The 23,049-nt window shown below is 49.5% G+C and overlaps 1 protein-coding gene across 3 annotated transcripts in view; it reads right to left on the bottom strand.

The window, feature by feature from the left end:
- Positions 1 to 23,049, bottom strand: part of SSH1 (slingshot protein phosphatase 1) — a 59,337-nt gene that overhangs the window by 17,625 nt on the left and 18,663 nt on the right. For all 3 annotated transcript variants that reach the window (XR_011076265.1, XM_068563210.1, XM_068563211.1), the window contains exons 3-10: positions 14,880 to 14,983; positions 11,397 to 11,461; positions 10,828 to 10,949; positions 6,125 to 6,193; positions 4,994 to 5,059; positions 2,263 to 2,457; positions 1,006 to 1,099; positions 149 to 277 (exon numbers count right to left, since the gene is read on the bottom strand). Coding sequence is in view for 2 of the 3 variants with exons in the window: in XM_068563210.1 (XP_068419311.1) it covers positions 149 to 277; positions 1,006 to 1,099; positions 2,263 to 2,457; positions 4,994 to 5,059; positions 6,125 to 6,193; positions 10,828 to 10,949; positions 11,397 to 11,461; positions 14,880 to 14,983 (844 nt within the window). In the remaining variant the exon portion in view is untranslated. The remainder of the gene's footprint in view (positions 1 to 148; positions 278 to 1,005; positions 1,100 to 2,262; positions 2,458 to 4,993; positions 5,060 to 6,124; positions 6,194 to 10,827; positions 10,950 to 11,396; positions 11,462 to 14,879; positions 14,984 to 23,049) is intronic.

The raw sequence follows: 23,049 nt of genomic DNA, 5'->3' as shown, positions 1-23,049 counted from the left end.
GGTCAAGAGGGGAGTTCCCGTAAAAGTCAGGACGGAGGCTCCAGGAACTCAAGTTTCTCCCCCTCTATGACTTGCTGCAAACTCCAAACAAATCAAGGTCTGATTTACGTTTCCCAAACCAGACCCTGCCGTGCGCTGTGCCTCTTACGAGATAAAGATGGTCGAAGATGAGGGAGGGCTTGTCCATCTGTCCCAAGATCAGGAGCATCTCGTTGTCGATGAATTCCTTGAATTCTTTCAAGTTACAGTTCATCTGTTTCTCTAATTCATTACGGATCTGCGGGGTGGAAAATATTAAGAAAGGGGGTTTGTTTAAAAAAAAAAAACAAACAACAAAACAGTTTCTCCAAAGAAGTAATAAAGTCACAACATGAACTACGACTGTTTTCAAAAAAGTGTTTTTTGGGTTTTTTTCAGAGTAAGCACATATGCAGTTAGACACGCTGCACACATGCGTGGGTGGTGGGAATGCAGGCTACTCGGCCTCAATGTGAATCTGACTAGGGGACGTTTATTATCTGAAAGAAGGAATTTGATTCCCTTGGGATCTTTTCTACTGAGTTGAAAAAACATGCTTTTCCAGTTATCAAATCTATCACCGTGAAAACGTAAAATCAATTTCATCTTGCTTTGGAAGGTATCACAATAGGGTTTATTATGTATTAATTCATAAAAAGATTGTACATGAGTTTTTTAAATGGCAATTTCAACCTCTTGGATCTACTTAGTTTAAGCTGTTACTACAATTCATTGCATTCCTTGGACAAAGAGCAACAGAAAAAAGAAAAAAGTAATCGAGAAAAACATTAAAAGGCAGTTTCATCTTGCTTTGGAAGGTATCACAATAGGATTTTTTTACATGCACTAATTAATAAACAGATTGTATATGGCTTTTTAAAATGGCAACTTCAACCTCTTAGATCTACCCGACTTAGGCTGCGCTAGGGCAACAGGACACAGGGATGCCCATGACCTCCGGCCCACCCAGCAGGGAAGCGCTCTTACTTCCTTGGACGTCACGTTCTCCAGGTCCTGACTCATCATGATGCTCCGGAGTTTGGCTTTGATGAGACGCTCAGTCCTCTCCCCTTCGGTTGGCCTGGAGAGAAATCACATTCAGGAAAGTGCAGAGCCATGGGAAGCCACATGAAGCCACGGGAAGCCTGCGGTCGGCGTTCACAGAAACCCCAGCTGCTCCCGGGCTACACGGAACACGGCTTGGGCACGTTCTCAGTGAGAAGGGGAGAGGGACAGGGAAGTCGCCCAGGGGCCACCAGAGGGGACGGCAGACCAAGGGGGCAAACAATGGTTGGGAAGCGGACTCGTCCCGCGGGTCTGGAGAGCCTCAGCCTCTCAGGGCCGGACGCTGGAACCGCCATGAGACATCCCCACGGCCCAGACCCCCTAGACTCTGCTGAGGACATCACTGTGTCTTCAGGCAGCCCATGGCCCCAGCTGCATCCGGCTCCCGTTACCTCCTTACACGCTTACACAGAACCAAAATCTATGTGTTTACCTGCAACTTCTACGCATCAGCCTGGTTCTAACCCTGGGGCCACATGGACCACGACAATCCTTCTTGTACGTCACGCCCCTTCATATGTTCAAAGGCATGTATCCTATCCAATGCTCTCGTAATTTCTTTGAGGCCTCATACAATGTGGCTCCCGGTCCTCCCCTCATTCGGGGGGCTCCCCTCCGTCCACAGCCCTCCTGCGTGTGGTGTCCCCAAGGAACATGATGCTCTGGGGAGGAGGGTCCTAACCAGGAGAGAAGGGGAGAGTGGCTCCCTCCTCCTGGAACTAGAGTTAATGGAGTGCGGCCTCAGGCCACGTGGCGCAGCGCTGCTGCGTCAGAGCCGGCCGCCCTCGGCCTGCCTCTGTGCCGTTGTGTTTTGGGACCCAAGGAACCGGATGTCACATTCATCACACTCTTATAAGCAGAGGAAGAGGCTTTGGAAATCAAGACTTTGGACCTGAGGAGGAGGGACCAGAGCACCGGTACAGGGAAGCTGATGAACGTTATGGAGCTGCTCCCCAGAAATGCATTCACACCCGAATTTGTCTATCATTTTAAAAGAGGTGGGGGGTGGTTGTGGTCAGACCCTTCCCCAGCCAAAGACACCCACGGGCTGCAGGTCAGGAACCCCTGCGTGGGGTGCTGGTTCTGGGAGACAATGGGGCTGTGACGCTGTGCAGACTCGGGGTCGGGGGGCAGGCTCGGGGCTGGGGACCGGGGCAGGGGCGCCGCACTCGCACTCACTTGTCCGCGAACAGGGCGGGGGAGTCGGGCCTCGTGGACTCCAGGTCCTGCATGGCGTTCCACTCGTTGATGCAGCTCTGCTCGGAGCCAATGCAGCTCTCGTAGTAGGAGGCCCAGAGCAGCGCCACGCCCCCGGGGAAGTAGTTGTGCCTGCGTGCCACCTCGCAGGCCTTGTGGAGGACCTGCAGGGCAGACCTGGGGTGAGGAGGGGAAGAGGGTCAGGCCCGGGAGGCACGAGGGGAGCTGGGCTGGAGTCGCTCTTACCTCTGAGATTACGAGGGGGACACGTGGCCGCCAGGTACCACTGCGGGCCTCTGGGACACAGGCACCGACCCCAAGAGCAGAGACGGCACCCGTCACCATCCCCAACGAGGAAACAACAAAACTTTCTAACTCTCCCAATTGGGCAGGCTCCCAGATCACTTTACATCCGCTAATGAACTCCCAGGAACTGAGATTCACTTCTGAGGTTGTGGTTACCTTGAATGTGGGAACCACAATGCAGCCGAGCAGTTGGAAGGAAAGCATCCTCAACATGCAGCAGAGATATGTGACTGCATTCCCAGCCACTTAATTTCTAGCTCCCTCCCATCAATGTTATAATAGCGTAGATGCTTAGATTTCGTAAGGAAATGAGAAACTCACAAGAACTAACTGCAGAAGAAGTTTTGGGAGGCAGAGTCGGGCAGGAGAAACAGTACTGAAAACGTATACATTGGTAACAGCCAATTTACTTATCCTTTTCTTACTTCTTTTTACAAAAATATGGGCTATTTCTCAGTGAATGGGGTGAATCAGGTATCAGTGAAGGGTGGACGAGCGAGGGCTTGGATGGAGAAGTTATCAGAGAACTAATGGCTCAACAACGGCGTAAAAACCACTGCAACCCACTTCACTTTCCCCAGTGGTCCACATCTGTCCTAGCTCTAGACTGGGGGAGGGAAGAAACTTGAGCTGAACATTTACGAAATTTTATTATCATTCTGAAGTTTTGGAAAAACCCATGGGCCTGTTTTTTTACTTGCTCGTAGAGAAAGAGATAACAAATTATCCAGGGCCACAAAGGAACATCTGGGACGTCTAGAGAACGATGAGTTCATGATTTCCCCCCAAATGACCCGGAACTGACTGCAGGAACAGAAGACATAAAAACAAAGCAACGATGTTAGCGCGTGGCCCATGGGAGGATCCTGCATCACTCTCACTGTCCTGGAGAAAAGAGTAATTATTTTGAAACACTGGGCAGAATTCTTCTCATCAGAGGCCACTGGCTTTCTCCTGAGTCTTTCCCAGATTATTTGAGGGAGACAGCCGTGTGGATCTCATGTATGAGTGGTCTGTGCAGCCCTCCAAGGATGACAAGGCTCTAGAATGTGTGTCGGGTTCAGAGAAGGTCTGGAAGTGGAAAGCAGTCTTCACCCACAGTTACCTCACCCCCCATGCAGGTGTCCAGGGAGGCCCTACTCTGCCCCGGCCCCTGCACCCTGCAGTAGGTATCCCACAGCCCGGCACCCACCCCTCAGTATAACATAGGACTCTGCTCTGGGTTTATGGCCACCTCTCTCAACAGACTTTAAACTCCAGGAGGACAGGAATTATGTCCGTTTGATGCCTCTGCAGATGCTCAATGCCTAGCAGAGTGCTGTTGCCTTCATGGAGCAAACTGATCACCCTCGGTCTGCCAGGGACAAGGAATCAGTGAATTTACGCTAAAATGACATTTTGTCAGTAGGGACGGTAGAAACGTAAAAACAAGGTACCTCCAGCAACAAAAAGACCAAACAACCCAATTGAGAGCTGGCCAAAGGACTTGCACAGACATTTCTTCAAAGAAGATATACAAAATGGCCAATAAGCACATGAAAAGACGCTCAAGGCTAACTAATTAGAGAAATGAAAACCAAAACCATGAGATACCACTTCATACCCACAAGGATGGCTATTATGAAAAAAAAAGCAAAGAATAACAAGTGTTGACTAGAATGTGGAGAAACTGGAACCCCTGTGCATTGCTGGCGGGAATGTAAAATGGTGCAGCTGCTACAGAAAACAGGCTGGTGGTCCCTCAAAAGGTTAGACACAAAATTACCACATGATCTAGAAATTCCAAAAGATCTGAAAGCAGGGACTCAACCAGATACCCTGTCCAACAATGTCCACAGCAGCTCTGTTCATAGTCGCCAAAAGATAGAAAGAACCCAAATGTCCATCAGGAGATGAATGGATAAAAGTAGTACATCCATATAATAAATTTATTGTTCAGCCTTAAAAAGGAATGAAGTATTACAACACGGATGAACCCTGAAAGCATTATGCTAAGTGACAGAAGCCAGATACAAAAGGGCCAATACTGTATGATTCCACTTATATGAGGGACCTAGAATAGGCAAAGTCACAGAGAGAGAGTAGAATAGAGGTTACCAGGGGCTGGGGGAGGGGGCAATAGGGAATTGCTGTTTAATAAGTACAGAGTTTCTGTTTGGAATGATGAAAAAGTTCTGGAAATGGATAGTGGTGATGGGTGTACAACACTGTTGAATGTACTTAGTATCACTGAATTGTGTCCTTAAAATGCTTAAAATGGTAAATTTTGTTATTGATACATATTTTTTGCCACACACACAAAATAAACATACCTAAATGTGCTTCTAAGTAGATGGGGTTTTTTTATTTGTGCTGTCAGCTAGGAAAATATTTCTAAGGAGTTAAAAGTCCCTAAAACCACACTTACCACATGGCCTGGACAGACACGGGTTTGAAGATGTGCATCCTTCCTGCTGTGCTGACGCTGAATCCACTGAGAATGAAAAACAAAGGACAGCGTGGTGAGAAGTCAGACCCTCCGACCACATCTCTGCCAGACGGCGGGGGGAACAGCCCACTGTGGACACCCTGAGGACAAGTGTGTCTCATGCTGTCTGATGAGGGACCACAGGCCACAGAGACAAGGGCAAAAGCCAAAAAAAAAAAAGATAAGTTCTTAAATCCGGAAGACTGGCTTTTAACCCAGCAATACAAAGTCAGCCAAAAACTAAAAGCCCAGCAAAGGGTGTGAGGCAACAGCGGCACTGGACACCATCTCGCTTCACCTGCCTGCACTGTCCCACCACACCCCCTACCTCCTGTCCCCCACACTCCATCTATGTTTTTTATACTTGCATAAAAAATACATTAGTGGAAGACAAAAGTTTAAAAAGGACAAATGTAACCATAAGCCCATGTCGTCAATAAATCTAATGTTTATCTTTCCCTCGCAGTTCTATCTACAAGGCAACGTAACTTTTACTGCTGGAATTCAAGTAGAGATAATTTCCTCTCCTGCTTCTTCCCACTTGTGACAGTACCTGAGTATTTCCCCCCAGAATCCGGACGGCCCCCTGGCCCTGGTCTACCTGCCCAGGCCCACCTGGATGATTCCTCCTCTGCAGCCCCCCAAATGGCACCTGAAACACTGCTGCACCTGTTGGTTGTGTGTCTTCCCTGCAGCCCTCAAAGATTTAGAGCTCCTGCTGCATCACATTCATCTGTGAACTTGCAAGGACCAGCCCATGGAGGGCACACAGCGAGTGTTCATTTAACAAATCAAGGCAAATGAATGAATGTCTGTTCACTGCTGTTCTTGAACTTCATACAGCAGCAGATATCCCGTAAATGTTTCTGTTGGTACTTCGTGACCCACCTCCCTTATATCATGTCCCATGTACCCTGCCTTGTGTGGCTCATGGGAGGGCAATGTTATTTCTCCTGATGTGGTAAACATGTCACACGTGTGACTCCGTTGTTAATGATTATCCAACGATGCCCAAACTGATGGATGTTTCAAAGTCTACAGTGAAAGAAGCCTTCTGAGAGATCTCCTTACCCGTCTCCGTCAAGGTGGATTTTTGTGTCGCTCCACAGTCGGAGAACCATCCCGATGGTACAGCTTTTACTACATGGGAGGGAAGAGAAGACGCCTAGAGTTAGGGTCCACCCGCCTGCACGTGGTCTTCCCTCGCTGTGTCTCCACCCAGCCTGTCCCGCTCATGGGGGACCCACCGCCTGCCCTGCCTCCAGCTGCCTAGGTGTGTATCTGGGAGAAGCTCTAAGGCTGTCTGCAAGGACTGCTCACCGCTGAATTCCAGAAGATGTGGGTCTGGGATGGCCAGTGACCCCAGCTTAGAGACAGTCACAGGGAACTGTGACCCCAGCATTCTGGTGTGGCTGCAGCTCCCTAAATGCCAGGTCTCAGCTGCGGCTCTCGGGGGCCAGGAGTAACCAGCTGACCACACGCCCACACTGCAGCAGGGCTGAGGCCGCTGATGGCTGGCACACGCCTGGCACAAGGCCACACACAGTCCGGGGGACACAGGCAGGTCGTGGCAGCCACCCCCAGCCTCCTGTCCTGGGGTGACAGGGGAGGGGAGAGTGCCAACACCACGACTGGAGTTCATTTCTGGACCTCTGTTTCTGCACCTTTTGTGCAGCTGCTGTTTTAAAAACTAGTTTAATCTGCTTTTGTTTTGCTCATCCTAACAGTGAAATGATACCTGACCACTTTAGAGCCTGGCGCCGCTGAGAAACACAGAGGAAAAGAAAGGGCTTTATCAGAGGGTCTCCTCGGATCACTATGAAAACTCTTCAGGCATTTAAAAAAGAGTCTGCTTGTGAGAAACAGCCGTCACTGCCAAGGGCAGCTCAGACAATCTCCAGGGATCCTGTGCTGACATCTCTGCTACCGCCTAACAGCCCCCCAGGGAGTACGGTTACACACACGCGACCGTGCGCACAGGCAGCTCTGGGGTTCAAGGAACCGCTCTCCCTCCAGAGCTTTGGCAGCCGCGGGGGATCTTTTCCACCCTCTGCTTCTGTATCTGTGGGGAAGGTAAGTTTCAAGCCCTTTGGGTCAAAGTGGGCTAAGCCTTCTGTGTTGGGCAAATTCTCTGGTGCCACCCTGCAGTCCTACCCATTCTTTTTTTTTTTTAACATCTTTATTGGAGTATAATTGCTTTACAATGTTATGTTAGTTTCTGCTGTATAACAAAGTGAATCAGCTGTATGTATACATATATCCCCATATCTCCTCCCTCTTGCGTCTCCCTCCCACCCTCCCTATCCCACCCCTCTAGGTGGTCACAAAGCACCCAGCTGATCTCCCTGTGCGATGCGGCTCCTTCCCACTAGCTATTTTACATTTGTCCTACCCATTCTTGATGGGTTAATGATATTTCCTCTGTAGAGCGGCAAAATAAACTTGACATTGAGACTCAGAGCTCCCGGGGTTACTCAGCTGTGTCGCACTGGGGAGAGGCAAGAAGGGGGCCGCTGGGAGCCCAAGACAGACATGTAGAAAGCCCAGGCTGGAGGGTGCCCTGGGAGGGTGTGGGCAGACCTGGACACTCACCCTCTTTCAGCACCGACGACCCACACCAGGGACTGGAAATGAGGAGAGAAAACGGCACAGAGAGCTACACGGAGCACAGACTGGGGAGCCACAGGCCCAGGTCCGGGGCAGGTGGAGACGAAACGCTCCTTAGGAAACCAGGGCAGCATCTAAACTGCCCTCCTCCGTTAAGTGCAGAGGTGGGGAGGAGCCTGGTGAGAGCTCCACACGGTGGGCAGAAGGCCACGGAAGGCTTCCGCTCAGGGTCTCAACCTGGAGTCCAGAGCGCAGACCAGAGACCAGGACACGACTGTAACAACGGTGCCAATTCCATCGCACCCCCTTATCTGTTATTGCTCTGAGTCTCCACTAGTCCTGTAGTGAGTGACAGTAAGATTTTTACAGTGAAGGAGGGCCTGTGGGTTTATATATATGGGAAGTGGGGACGGGACACGTGGTCAGGGAAACTGGGTCTTTTTAGAGGAAGCACAGCCCTGAAGGATAAAACGGGTGGGTGGGGGTACCTCTAGGGGAAGGAAGCGGGCCCCGGTCCCCGGAGCCGGTGCGGCAGGGACAGAGAAGCCGGCGGGGCCTGCGCGGGGGCTGGAGGTGTAGGAAGGAGACAGGCCTGTCCTTTACGGGCTGCAAAACACTAACAAGTGGGGGACGGTGTTCGTGCTCACAGCACCCACAGTGTTCCCGAATCTGAAACAAAATAACCCCAGATGGTCCCTGCAGGGCAGCTGCTCTGATCCCCAGAGGAATCATGTGTAGATGTGACTCCAAGGGAGAACCCGTGAGCCCGCCGTGGCTGGCGTCATTCCCACGCTCTCTCCTGACACTGCATCTGGACTCCCTCTCCTTGAGGGAAGTCCTTTTGGGGGCACCTCATCTCTCTCTTTTTTTGAATAAGGAAACAAAATCTCATGGCAGGAATTTAGAAAAACAAATGTATCATGCTCTCAGCAGGCCAAAGGCTTCTGTAAGGACCAGGGCTTTGTTTTCAAGCTGGAGATGGATAAAGGCGTCCAGTTCCCGGCCCCTATGCCTGGGCGCGGGGGATGCTGCATCCGGCCCGACAACAGGAAGGTCCACGTGGTTCCCGCTCACCCTCTTCAGCCCCTTGACCCATCTCCCCAACACAGGAGACCAGCACTGGCCTTGGAGTTGGCACCAGTGCTCGGGCTGTGGCTCAGGCTGGGACAGCGGAGGGGACGCTGGCCTGAGCGCAGACTGTGCAGCAGAGGTGAGGGGACCCAGGGAGCAGGGACACGCTGAGAACTGAAGCTGGTGCCGAGGGGGCAGAGGAGGGGCAGGGCGCTTCAGAGAGTGGGTGAGAATGAGCACGTGGGCCTGTGTGTAAAGACGGTCTCAGGTGCTCGTGTGTCTAAACTTCGTCCATCTAGACTGTGAGCTCCAAGGGAGCAGAGGCTGGTCTCTCCCACCGATGTAGCCCCCGCGCCTGGCAGGACACCTGGCAGGACACCTGGCATACTGAAAGTGTGTGCGAACAAGGGCACGCACCGTGAGGGTATGAACGGATTGGTGAACGAGGGGGTGCAGAGGACAATGAGTGGGAAAGGAATGAGTGGGTCTACACCACAGGTCTACAATAAAAACCCAATTCTGAGTCCCAGCTCTGTTACTAGGATGGCCTTGGTGTAACCACTCCAGCCTCTTGGGCTTCTGACTCCTCGTTTGTAAAACGTGAGTTATAGGACCGCCTACCCCACGGGGCGAGACGCTTATGAAGCATCAGGTTAACTGCTCTGTGCTCTCTGACCAAAGCCACAGAGATGACCTGGGTGGGGGGGGGGGGCAGCCTCCTATGAGGCCCTGGTGGCTCAGGCTGAGACGATGGGCACATTCTCCAGGGAGGCAGCTTTCAGCTCAGGGCCAGAGAGCACTGCTGGGATGGATGACACATGGTGGGGGAAGTCCTGCCCCCAAAGGCCCTCAGAAAGGCCGGCCAACCGTTCCGAGAACAAACATAACCGTAACACCGTTGAACGTCTCTTTGCCTCATGACCAGAAGGATGGAGCCCCGGCCATTTCTGAGGGCACCTGCCTGGGAGCATCCCGACCTGGAGCACGGAGCCCTCTGGTCTCCAAGGGGCTCCTCGGAGCTCACCCCTTAAGGCACGTCCTGACACAGATCCTTCCAGATCCAGACTTCCCAACCAGCCGAGGCCACGGGAGCCAGTTCGGACTCACGTCCCTAAGTGAGCTGCAGAAACTCACTCAGAATGCTCCTATGTACTGGGAACGAGGCCATAAAGGAAACGGCTTCCCTTTCAGTTCATTTACTTGTGACAAGCAATGGAGTCCTGGTCACGAGTGTGGAACGAACCCCACACTTCTCCATCACTGGGCCCATCACCCCAGGTTCTGGCGATGGTTCCCTCCCTCCCTGAGCTTACAGGCTCTTTGAGGCCGAGAACCGTGGTTACTGTTGCTTCTCTGTTTTCCTGGGCTGAGCCTATTGCCTCCTACACAGGAGAAGGCAAACGAATGGTCTGCTTAATGAACGAGAAAATTAATGAATGATGAATAAAGGGCGTCTACTTTAATCCAGTTTTAACAAATTCAGGTTCTGCAATGATCTCACTCGCATTAACTTATCCTAGATGTAAGGAGAGTCGTGCACCTTCATTTCGCACACATAACAGGGTCTATGGTATAACTAACTTGGCCTCCAGTTACTGGGAAATTCCAAACCTCTCCTCAAGCCTCTGACCCAGGACCCATCAACAAGTACTTGGGAATCCACGGGATATTAATACTGCATGAGGCGCTCGATACAACGCCGATTAATCACATACTTCTATATGGGATGGTCGGCCTGGAGGGCGCCTTCCTGCTTTACCTGGCTGGCTCTTGCTTGTCCTGGGGTGTTCGCCACAGCCGTCACCTCCTTCAGGAAGCCCTCCTGGTTAAGGTGCCCTCCTCTAGGGCACCCCTGATAGGACCCAGGGTTAAATCTCTAAGCACAGTGCAGACCCTGAGCTCTCTGAGAGCAGAGACTGGACCTAGCACAGCACGCGGCACACAAGAGCTAAAATCAGGGGCTCCACCGTTCCCAGTGCCTGATCACCCCCTCACCTACCATCACCCGCCCCCGTGGATGTGGGACCCTGAAAACCTTCTTCCAGAAGCAACTCTTGCCCCCATCACAGAAAGGAGCCGCCGTCCATCAGACTCACCTTTCCTTACTGGAAAAGTCGACTCCCAGCAGGATACTCTCCTCTGTGTCCTGGCGCCCGCTGCTGTCCACCACCACCATGTAGCGGGCCCGCTCAGCCCAGGCGCTCTCCAAGCGCACGGCCTAGACAGGCAGAGATGCTCTTACTGGCCTGCCTTGCCAGGTGGTCACCCCCTTCCTTCACCAATCCAAGACCAAAGACTTTTGTTTCTACCTTTCCCCCGTGAGTTTAGGAATTTAGATGAAAACTCCTACGTCTCATTTATATCCCCAGCATGAGGGATGGTACCTGGGTCAGAGGAGACCCCCAAAGTTTGTTAAAGGGGTTAACAAATAAAATCCAGTGAATGATGATTCCAGCTTAGCACAGACTGACCCAGAGACCTGACACCCCCTTTGTCTGCACCTCTGGGCACCGAGGAGCAGAGCGGGCTTTGGCTTTTGAGAACGGTTTGGGAGAACTTGCTCTGATGTAAGAGCCCCACAACCCCCCAAGCCCCTGTTCGTCAATAAGTCCCTACCAAATTTCACAATTAAAAATTAAAACTTGCCACTCGCGTCTCTTCTTACCAGCTTGATTCTATCTTCACAACGCAGAAGGTTGATCATTACTTGAAGATGTTGAGGCAGGTCCCCTGTTGGACCAATGAAGAAAGTTTAAAAAAGGTCACCCGCCCACTTTCTAGGCAGGATAGGTTAGAATAGGCTGATTCCAAGGGTCTGAAAGAAGACCTGGACTTCCCTTAGTCCACTCCTGAATGTTTTGCATGATGAGGATGGGTGAGACAGTTTATTGCCACGTTTTTAAAAGTTGCTTTTATTTTCTGAAATAATTGCAATATGGGTTTTTTAAAATACAAAATCTGAAAATACAGACAAGCCTAGAGGAGAAATGTTATTAAATTCAGGCAAACATGACTTTGCAGGGGGGTGAGGGGCAGCAGAAACTATAGACACAGCTGAAGACAGGGATTTGCTAAGGGTTGGTCTGAAAGAAAAAGGACCGGGGGTCATTTCCTGCTTTGAACTCCTACATTTTCCATAAGAGAGAGACATGACTTCTACAACCAGGAGGGGAAATGTTTCAGTGACTCCATAGCGAGCAGGTATGTGCTGAGTACCCAGAGACATAACTTGATTGAACAGCAATGTCATTTTTTTCTCGCTAAAAATTATGTACTCTTTTTTTTTGTACCTCCTTGGTTATTTAAAAGAGGCAGTAATCCAGAGTCAGCTTTTGAACATCTCCGAGCGGCCCCAGGGTCCCAGGGGTGCCTCTGGGCTATAGGGAGGGGAGGAAAGGTTCTCTGAGACAGTGAGTCTCCACAGTTACGCAGGATCCACCTCACCGAAGAAGGGCTGTGTGTCCCAGGCACACAGGGGCCCCCGTACCTGAGCTTCGTAACTAGCAAGTAGCGAGGGTGGTTCTAGTGCCACTTCTTTCCTAGCTTATGTATATTTCAAAAAAAAAAAAAAAAAATGTCTGCATGGGGTTCTTTCTGAAGAAATGGTTCATCTGTAAAGATGCTGATCTAGAAGAAAGTGCAGGGAGTAACTCATAGGAAATCCATATTCATTTCAATTTGTGCAACACCCTGAAGAAACAGAATTAGCTTTAAAAAAAAAAAAAATTACCCTATAGATCACAATTAGAACCCCAGAGGGATCAATCCATTGGATGGGTTCCTTTTGCAAAAGCGTCCTTTGAATTTTAGGGGAGATTGACAAATGATGTCCAAATGGTACTTCCTGCCTCAGAGAGGAATCAGGTCGTTGGAAACGTGCCCCCTCGTCTGTTCTCTTACAGGATGCCACAGTGGAAGACACCCTACACTGGCACCACGTCCTACGAGGCACGACTTGGAGGTAACGGTCCCTGTTCCCATCTTGTCCCCAACAGCGCCCTCACCTGTCGTGTCACCAGCGTGATCGGGATGGCACACAACCACCACGGCTGGTTCCGGGTCCACCTGGGCAACGCCCCCCCCCCCCCCGCCCCCGCCACCACGATCCACTACGAATCGCAGCAGCACACAGACGAAAGCAGAAACCAACCCCCTGACTGATGAGTGGCTCAGTGAAAGGGACGTTTTCCACACAGTGGGACTGTCTGCTGAGATGTGTAATTGCTGACAGAGAAAAATCCCAACCCCGGCCTGGTAGCCACACACGGTCTCTGTACGTTCAAGTGTTCAGTAAGCAATTGCAAAAAAAAAAAAGGCGGAGAATGTGAGCCTAAAGTATAGGTCAACCCTGGAAAGAGTGAGTCTCAGCCTGACTGGACTGGCTGACATGAGCTGAATTACTTGACATGGACAGAGTGAACCCTCCACTATACTCGGCTCGGCATGGGGGGTCGCTTAGGGGACTGTGGGTCGTCCAGGGGACTTGCCGTGAAGTCTAGTCTGTGCCTGCCCCAGGGTCGCCTACTAAGCATCTGTGGACAGTGGGTGCCCCCCTGCCTTTTGGAGTTCACCAGCCCTCCTAGACCCTAGGGCAGAAGAGCCAACACACTAGGCTTCCTTCCTACTCTCGTGTACATCTCGTGCCAGAGATGTGCCAGCCAGCTGGACTTAGGGTATTTTACACGACGGTTTTGCAGTCACTTTCCCCAGGCTCACACACAGTACGAAAATATTCTTTGAATTAGAGGAAGGAGACATTTCATACTTAGGGAACAAAGCTGAGCATTGGCTTTGTTTACGGGTTGTGGTTAAGACACGAACAACAGTTACACTCTTAACAGGGCAGAACAGTTAGCAAATTCAAGAACGAAGGTTCTGTTTATAGTGGTATTGTACCAGCGGTCACCGTAGCAATAATTACAGCAATGTACGCTGAGCACCTAAGAGAAGGTAAGTCTGTTTACGTGCGTAAATTTTAAATTCCACGACGTCTGAGTTATCAATATTTGATGCCCACTGTAGAGATTAGGAAACCGAGGCTTAGAAGTTGACTATGAATGTTCTGTACAGTTGTAGAACTGGGATCTACTGTAGAAGCCAGGTCTGTCTGGCTCCAAAGCAAATATTCTTTCCATGAAATACAATGCCTGCTTGGGCGGGAAGATTGTTTCCTTAGCTTAAAACAGACCTAAATCTTGATTATAAATATCAGTATGTGAAAATATTGACTGAGCCTTGGTGTTTGCTATAAAATGCAAGATAGGAAATTCTAACCTAAGCACACAGCTTCAAAATGAGGCTGGATGACTTGAGGTGAGACAAACAAGATGATCCAAGTGACAAAAAAACTGGCCCCAACTGCTAGCTGCTTTGACCTGCCATTGTTCTGAAAGGCAGAGGCCTTTCCAGCTCCTACTCCGACACGTGCTGCCCGTGCAAGAAGTTCCTGCAGAGGCTCCCCACCAGCTACAAAGATCCACTTGTACGCAAGTGTTTCCTGAATTCCTCTCCCCAAACTGCCTTCAGGTTCAGAGTCAAGTCACCTAAGAAATCCAGTCTTATTACTTTGCAGGCATCTCTTATTTGCTTGCTTTTGGACCTCAGTTAATACTCAGTTTGATCCCCACTTTATCACTTCTGTCTACTTCCAAAAAACCAAACCCACCATTAAAGATTAAAGACTTCCCACCCCAGTACACGCCCAAGGCTCGTAAAGAAATTCCCCACGTGAGAGTTTTCCAAAAGCTCAGAGAAATGACGGACTAGGCATCTAGGACCCCAGGGTGGTTATTTTCAAGGGGACCACATCTGGCTATAAGGCGTTCTGGTGCATTTGTTAAAAAGTCATACTGTAACTTAAAATCTGCAGTTAACTGATACACTGAGTAGGAAATCTTTATATCCAAACAGAAAGCTGCTGACCTTCTTACGTAGACACCGTGGTCAAAGTGTCGCTGGCTCCCGGTGCCATCTGGAAAACGTGCGTGGCCTGCTCGAGAGCCTCTACCTGCACCTGTCATTACAAACCTGCGCTCCACTATTTCCCTGGCCTTGAAAACCAGCAAAGTGCTCACCACCAGTAATGGAGGGTTCCTCTGTTGCCCAGAAAATAAGTCCCAGGGTAAGAGCGTCAATTTAGAGCCATCACCTGCATGCTTGTGGGGATGCTGAAGACTCCGCTGGCCTTGAGGGCTGCTTCCCTGTTGTAAGAAGAGGGCTGCTCCTTTCACCATGAAAAAACTCTCACTTAAGCTGCGGGGGAAGAAACCAGAGCGCAGTTAGGCTGGAATTCACAGAGGAAAATGGGCAGAGACATGCTGCAGAGGAAAAGCTGGAGAGTGGCATGTAAAATGCAAATGGGATAAAATAGCTTCTATAGTAATTTCACACCATACTCCCCCCAAACCTTTCCTACAAGCCTGCTGCTGGAGAGTTTATGTGATAAAATAATGCTTCGGCTAAAACATCCAAGGTTCTCCGTGGGCTCCTCCAGAGCTAGGAGCCCCTTCCCGCAGGATGCTGTAAAGGGACCGCTCTGTAATACAACATCTCCTAAAAATAGAGACCAACTCTCTGAGGAGCAGAGGGTGGTTCCCTTTTTGAATTTTTCGTACTCTTGCTGTTGATCTTTGCTTCTAACTCTCTGAACTTTTAACAACCTCACTGCTTCTTGGTGTCTTCCCTTTACAGAATACAAGGAAGATGAAATCACACTTTCACGATTTGTTTGCATCTTAAGAAAAGTGGGTGGCTATTGACCAGTTTAACTTAGTCAAGCTTGCTGTGTAGAAAACCTGTAGAAAATCTCAAGTTGACCCAATGAATTTCTCAGCAGAATGAATCTTTGGTCTTTGTTATTTTAACAAAGCAATAACATTTATATTCAACATATAATTTTAAAAATTACAATAAAAAATTTCACTTTCACGATTTGGCTACCAAAACAAAATCTTTATCTTATGCAGAAGCTAAGACTGTATAAACCAATGGACTGCATTAGCTATTAATTACCACCAATTATTTAAAAATAACATCATCTCTGAAAACTACACATAAGATACACCAAAATTAAGTGGTTTTTTTTTCTGTGGGGGGAGGGTTGTACCACCTATAACTATCTTCTTTCTATTTCTTAACATCTTCCAAACTCACTATATTGAGCAAATATTAACTTTTATAAATGATTTTTTAATTTTCAAAGTAATATAAAACATGTACTATACTTTATAATGCAAAAACATTTCATGTTTATTAATTTTGTGAAAGAAGATCACAGTTCAAATTATAGGGAACTATACAAATCATTCATTCTCTCTTCAGCAACCAATAAACAATTTGATTTGAAAGAAAAATCTCTAAGTAACAGGAGTGCTATTTTTTTTTTAATAGAAAGCAAATCAATTCCTGACAGAAACACAAGGACATTTTCTGTAATATAAAACAGCAAAATCACCACCGCCCCAGACAGCTAATGTAAGCAGTTAAACAATCTCATCCTGGAATAAAAAACTCAGCTAAGTCTAAAATACAACCCTAGGAGCTAAGAAAACTCACCGGACGGGCCAGCATTTAAGTCAGCAGCTCCTGGAATTGAAAAATGTTTATCTTCCATACCGTGAAGTCCACAATAACATCTGTTCATTTTTCTGGTTAAATTCTCACGCTAAAAATCATGACGGCTCAAATACCAAATATGTAGGTTTCAGTTCTGCCCCTCTTATCCGGGCCTTTGAGTTATGGACAACTTGGCTTTATCTCTTTCCTAAAGGCAACGCTTTACATATGGACAGCACTTCTTCATCTACCATCATGCACGTACTGCCAAGTCATCCTTTCCACTCTGTGGGTCCCGTATCTGTGCTGCAAGTTTCAAGTGTTGAGGAGCCCAGGACCATAAATAATGGAAGAAACGAGAAGCACCCTTTCTGTGAGTCTCACTTACCCACGGGAGACAAAAAGCTCTTTAGCATCCATTGGCCAACAGAAAATCCAGGTTGTCTAGTTTTAGCAAACTGCAGACTTACCCAACACTTTTCCAGCCCTGAAACTTATCACCCACTCCTTCCTTAAAACCCTACAACTGAGTTTGTTTTCAGAACTATGCTGTTTTAGATAGACACGGATCACTTACTACCTATTCTCATCACTGTCTGAAAGACTCCAAAACGCATGAAACTTCAAACAACAATCAGTTCATCGAAGCAGCTGGGGGAAAAAAAATCTTTGCAAGGCATCATCAACCTCTTTTTGTTCATGAGTTTTAAAAAAAAAAAAAAGGAAAAAAAAAAATCCATACTGACCAGAAACCTGAGCCCTCTGGAAACAGCCAGCCATTGACGGTGACCTTTGCCTTGGAAATCATGGGCAAAAATTCCCCTTGGTTTCCCTTACATTTCCTTGGGGGAAAAAAAAAAAAAAAAAAGGAACAATGCAAAAGCATAGGCTGGTTTTATCCCGTGATCACTTACAAGGCCAGTTGTTCCTCAGTGTTCCTGAGGCCAATACAGAATCACAGCCTCCCAGCTACACGTGAAGTCGGGGGCTGTGTGGATGGGGGCCCTGGAACACTCTGCCTCTGTCCTCCTCCCGAAATTAGTCACAGGCGTTTACTGTAAAGAGGAGATTTGAAGCTGCGGGGAAGCTCAGAGAACAACGCATCATCCCAAGCCCGTGAGGTGGTCCTGCATCTGCAGAGACAGTAAGCAGATACAGCACGAGGAAAACCTCACTGGATGGCTCTCGGAGGCGAGAGGCCACAGAGCACGGCAGTCATGGGACTTAGGAAAACGAGACACAGATATTCTTTATGACCCTGTTTCCCGTCTTCTGCTCTGAGCTCACTCTGGGCCCAGAGCCTCCTGCGCCCTGTGGGCGGCTGACGTGAACACTCTCTCCCAGCCAGGGGCCAGGGCTCTGATACGAGAGGCGCAGTACCCGATTCAATTCATCAGTCTCAAGACACCCCGCCGGGGAAGGAAGTCCTTTACGAAATCCATTTCGGGGTTGAGGGTGGGGGGCACTCGTACTTTACTAGGATCTCGGGACAAGGAAACAAACTCACAAACCACCCATCCCAACTATGGGGAAATCAGCCTTCTCCCCAAAGATGCTGGTGCCCTGCAGAGAGCGACTCAAGCTCCAGGAGCTCAGACCCAGGCAAACAAAATGGAAAAGTCCTGACGGGGGATTAAGAACAAGTTCAGCCCCTGCCCTCCCTCCTCCATCCTCACCGCTTTTATCTCCACAATACAGACATGTCTCAGACCCCGGTTTTAGGAGATGACACGGGCTCATAATTTCTGCAGGGCCCTGCAGACAGACAGGATCCTCCAGAAAACCCCAGCCCTCAGAGCAGCAACAGCCAGTGTCATCCAGAAACCAAGACACGGCGGGGGGCGGGGGGTGGTGGGCAGACATCAGCGGTGGCGATACTTACTGACTGGGGCTGGAGACCTCTGAAGGGCAGAAGCAGGGAGCTGGCTGGCTGGAGGCGCAGACGTCAGTACAACAGAAAAGGTCCGGCACTGCCGCGGTCACATCGCGAACTGAACTGCCCCCAGCCCCTGCCTTCCCCACCCTCCAGAGGAGGATGAATGTCTGAAGAAGAGGCTGGATGGAGCCCTCCTGGAAAGTAGAGTCCCCTTCCAGATGGCGTTCCCACCCAGACGGCAAATGGCTCTGGTGGAACTCTCGTCCTTCCCTGATATTTGGGTTTAAAAAGGCCCTTGTCCCTGCACATCCCGATGAAAGAGGGCCATTCACAGGGAGCAAAACAGCTGAAGTTCCTCTAATCACTTTACTCCTACGGGCTTTGCTGTGGGCTTCGGGAATGAGCAGCAGGGTGTGTATTAGAAACTGCAAGGAAAAACAGCTGGTGGCCCAGTAACCCGCCCCGAGGCATGAGGACCCCATCCTTGTTCAAACCGTCACATATCACCATCCATTCACCCAACAGTGACCGTGGGCAGCGGCCACAGTTAGTTATTGGGTGTTTTCACAAGCACCGTTTCGTTCTGGAAATCCTTCAGTCGTGCTAATCACTCCTGGAGGAGGCAAATCTGGGGTGTGGGGGACGGCATTCCAGGTAGAGGTCAGGAGGTGCTCTGAGAACCTCACACAAGGGGCGCAGGGCAGGCTGCAGCGGGAGAGCAGGTGCGGGTCCCGGAGGGTGTGGGCCGGAACCCCGAAACCCACCCAGCAGGAGCAGCTGGAAATAAAGTAAGCGTGCAACCAACCACAGTGCAGGGCAGGATGGGATGAGTCCCCTGAAAAAGGAACCCTGTAGGGCTCAGAAAAGGAAATGTCTAAGTGATGGGTTCTGGAACATTCTGTGAAGGAAGGGCACTGAGTAGACTTCTGGGAGGGCCTCGTCTTGGAAGGTTCTCCCAGCTCCCAAATGATCGATTAATCCTCACACAAGAGGATTAAGTGAAACATACACTACGATTATGCTTATTTTGCAGTTGAGGAAACTTCAGCTGCAGGAGTGTAACCTTTACAAGATGGGATGAGACCCACATCTGTCGGGCCCACGCCCACCTTCTTAACCCCTGGAACGCCCTCGCCCCTGCCCGTCCAGAGTGAGACTCAGAGCGGAGACCCCGCAGCCACCTCTGCCCTGCCTGCCCTGACGGCCAAGCGTAGCATCACCAAGGAGTAAGGATAGGACCCATCCCCAGTCCTTCTTCCCGGCGCGTGAATGCATCAGGTGCGGGAAAGATGCAGGGAAACAACCTCAGGAAGAGAAGACTGGGCATCAGCCCCCGGGGGGCAAGCAGCAGGGCTGCCACCATCACAGTTATGGGACAGGACACATCATTCGGTCCTTCTGGACTGAATGGGGATCCTGGGGGGCTGGGGTGGGGGGCAGCAGCACAGCCATGCTGGTCAAGAAGCTGCTTCTCAGCAAGAGCACCGCCACTGCCCGAGCGCCCACCACGCGGTAGAGGCTCCCACACGAGGCTCTCAGCTGTGCCACCCCGTCTAATTCCCAAGCTCTGCGGGGAAGGCCTTCTTTCCTCTCTGACAAATGAAGGAAGCCAGTCCAGCTCCTGAGAGCGTCCCGGGGAGAGGCTGGGCAACCCCCTTTTCAACCAAGGCCCTTGGTGACCCTGGTGCACATGGAAGTTCTAAGAAAATACAAGGCACTGGTCTGGGAATCCATATTTCTGGGTTCTAATGCTTGGTCTATTATGGGTATGTTCTGATATTCACTTACAGGGCTCTCTGTTCATTCATTCGAATAGCCAAATATTTGCAGACTAAGGAGAACCACGCCAAGCCAAGCCTGTACGAGTGTCGATCGGGCAAAGATAATGATCTTTAAGGGATGGGTCTATGTTTGGGCAGTTTGGATGTGTGCCAGGCCACTCAGAAACATAATTCCTTGAAGAAGGGAAACATCAGGTGTAGAAACATCACACTACAGAATATGATACTAACTTTCCTAATTTCCAACTCTGGCCATACATCGGAAGAACCAATGAAACTTCTAAAACATATTCACGTCCAGGTCTAATGTCAGCCAATTCTAGTTCGGAAGGTCTGTGACGAGTCCTCGGCATCTGCTTTTCTAAAAGTCCCAGAAATTGTCCCGATGCACATCCAGGGCTAAGAGCCCCTGAACTTAACAATAACAGAAGACACAGAGGAAACTGGCTCCCCTTGTGGCCTTCATAAGAGTATCTTACACACAGTAGGTACACGATAAATGTTTTTGCTGGTGGAAGATAACACCAATAAAAACGTGTGGTCCTCTAGGAAGGAGATTAACACAATTAGGTGCAACGTAGGGAGGTCACACTAGGTCAAAAAAACAAAATAATACCCTCCTTGGAAGCAGCAAAACAGGTTAGCAGATAATTGCACGTGCCCTTCTTCTACCAATACTTTCAGACTCACAGGTGTTCCTGCCCTTGAAAGGCAGCCCTGCATTACAGTCATCTGAGATGACAATCATAACGAGGGATCAGACCTCTGATAAGCTCTGCTGTTGACAAAGCACTCTGGCTAATGTCAGCCTATTTGATCTTCATGAAGCTCTCCTATGCAGGCTGAGCAGGCATTATTATACTCATTTTATAGATGACAAAACAGGAAGTTATTAACCGGTTATGATTTTAGGATTTCTGATGCTACCTCTTGCAAAAAAAAAAAAAAAAACCCCAGAGAAAATGAGCATAAAAGTATAGGCTCAAAAAAGGGTAGAAATTAACACAACATTATAAATCAACTATACTTCAAAAAAAAAAAAAAAAAAGATTCAAATTGACTGGACTGGTTGAAACGAACTGAACTATTGATACTTTTGCATGGATAGAATTAACCCTCGATCGCACTCAGCTCTGCCCAGTGATTACTGAGTACACTGGTTTGTCCAGTGGACTTGACGATAATTCAAGAAGAAAATGGAATGCATATAAAGTCGTCACTACAGAAAAGGTGGTGCCCGTGAACACTCCCAAGAGGAGGTTCCATTAATTCCATCTAGGTTAAATACTGACTGTGCCTCTACCGTGCCTGGTCAGTGCTAAACCCTGGGGATTCAGAAGTGAAACAGAAACGGTTTCTGCCCCGGAGCAACAGCACAGTCTAGTGGGTCAGACAGACGCAGGACAGTACCTGCCATGCAGCGCAGCAGGTCCCATGATGCAGGGATGTATAATGTGCCATATATGCACACGCACACACGCACACACGCACACGCACACACACACACACACACTCAGGAGGGATGCCCAGCCCAGCCTGGGGGTCCAGGGAGATCTCCCTGAAACACCACCAAGCTGGGGCTCGAAGGACCTGTAAACAGGGACAAAGAGAGCAAGGAGCGGGAGAGTAGGAAGATTTTGCTACACGCGCCCTCCAGTGAACACAGGAGGATGATCTGGTCTCTGTGGTAAGAGGTTCCACTGAGAATTCATAAATGTCTATTCAGGTTTATAAGTCAGTTCCTTATAAGTCTGGTTAGCATGAGTTGGTTTCTCAGAACTTGATCATCCCTGGGTGAACTAATATTCCAGTTTCAGAACGTGCAAAGCTAACAATCAAACCCTGGGCGAGTGGTTGAGCCAGGAGTTCTCAGCACCCGAAGGCCTAGTAGCCACTCATCGAGGGTTATTTTAAGTAAGTCAACGATACCTCCAATCCGAATGGGGCTTCATAATTTACAGAGAGCTTGCCCCTACGTTTCTTCACTTAATTCTTACAATGCCACTTTTCTGATGGAAGGACCAAAACAGAGAAGATAGACGACGTGTCTGCAGCCGTACGGCCCATAAGGGGCCGGACGAGACTGACAGGCTCCAAGTTCGGGGCTCTTCCTGTAGAATCCCGAGGTCAGATGGCAGGACGGTGTGACCTGCAGCCACAGGAGCAGCAGGTAGAGCTGGATGGATGCAAGTCTACCTTAAAACCACTCCTGGCGATGGTTTAGATGGATCCAGAACCCCCTTCCTACCAAAATGAAGTTTGTAAAGATGCAAAGGAGACGGAAGACTTGTACACAGAGTAAGGTAAGCAGCCTGCAGATGGAGACGGAAAACTCTCTCCACTGTTCTCCCATGGGTGCCTCCCTCATTTTGAACTCAAGTTCAAAAGTCACAAAGACCCCGGGATGTGCCGAGGCCTTATTTTTTATTTTGTGCTTTACGGGGCATTCAGCAAGGCCTTGTCCCATATGCCATTCTTCAGGGCCTAAGCAAACAACTCACCTGACACACTGATCAGCTAGAGCCCCCCAGAAGCTCCCCTCCACACAGGATGCTGACAACAGGGAAACTCCAGCCCTGCAGGGCCTTATACTTAGGGAATGGGGTCACTGGCAAGAAACGCTGGCAGGGCTTGTTACAAAAGTCTTTGCTGCTGGGGCATGTATTGTTTGGCTAGAAGGCGTAGGCTTCTCTCAGAGAGAAGGAATGTCCAGAAGTATTTTGGACAGTAAGAGACATTCTCTGCAGCCAGCTACACAGCGCTCCTTCCTACCAATGGGTAGGAGCAAGCAGCTGAATACACCAACAAGCTCGCAAAATCGGGACGTTCCCTCCCCCCACCGGAAAAGTGAGACAGAAAATAACACACCTTGGATTGGCTTCACAAACCTTGGGATAGCTCCTCGACAGCCCCCAAGAGCCCTCAGGCCCCGTCTGTGGAAGCCGGAGCCAGTGTATCTTCCCGTGAACGTCTGGTACACCGGTATCTAAGACCCCTTCGTGAGCGCAGAGAGAGAAAGGCCACATTGTGCAGGAAACGCAATGGCAGCAGAGGCAACCTAGCCAGCCAGAAATAACAGGCACACGAAGGAAATGTTTTTGAAATAA

Source organism: Eschrichtius robustus, chromosome 14 (genome assembly GCF_028021215.1).
Source record: "Eschrichtius robustus isolate mEscRob2 chromosome 14, mEscRob2.pri, whole genome shotgun sequence".
NCBI lineage: Eukaryota > Metazoa > Chordata > Mammalia > Artiodactyla > Eschrichtiidae > Eschrichtius > Eschrichtius robustus.
The sequence above is the reverse complement of the archived record's forward strand: the minus strand, read 5'-3'. Positions and strand labels throughout refer to the sequence as shown.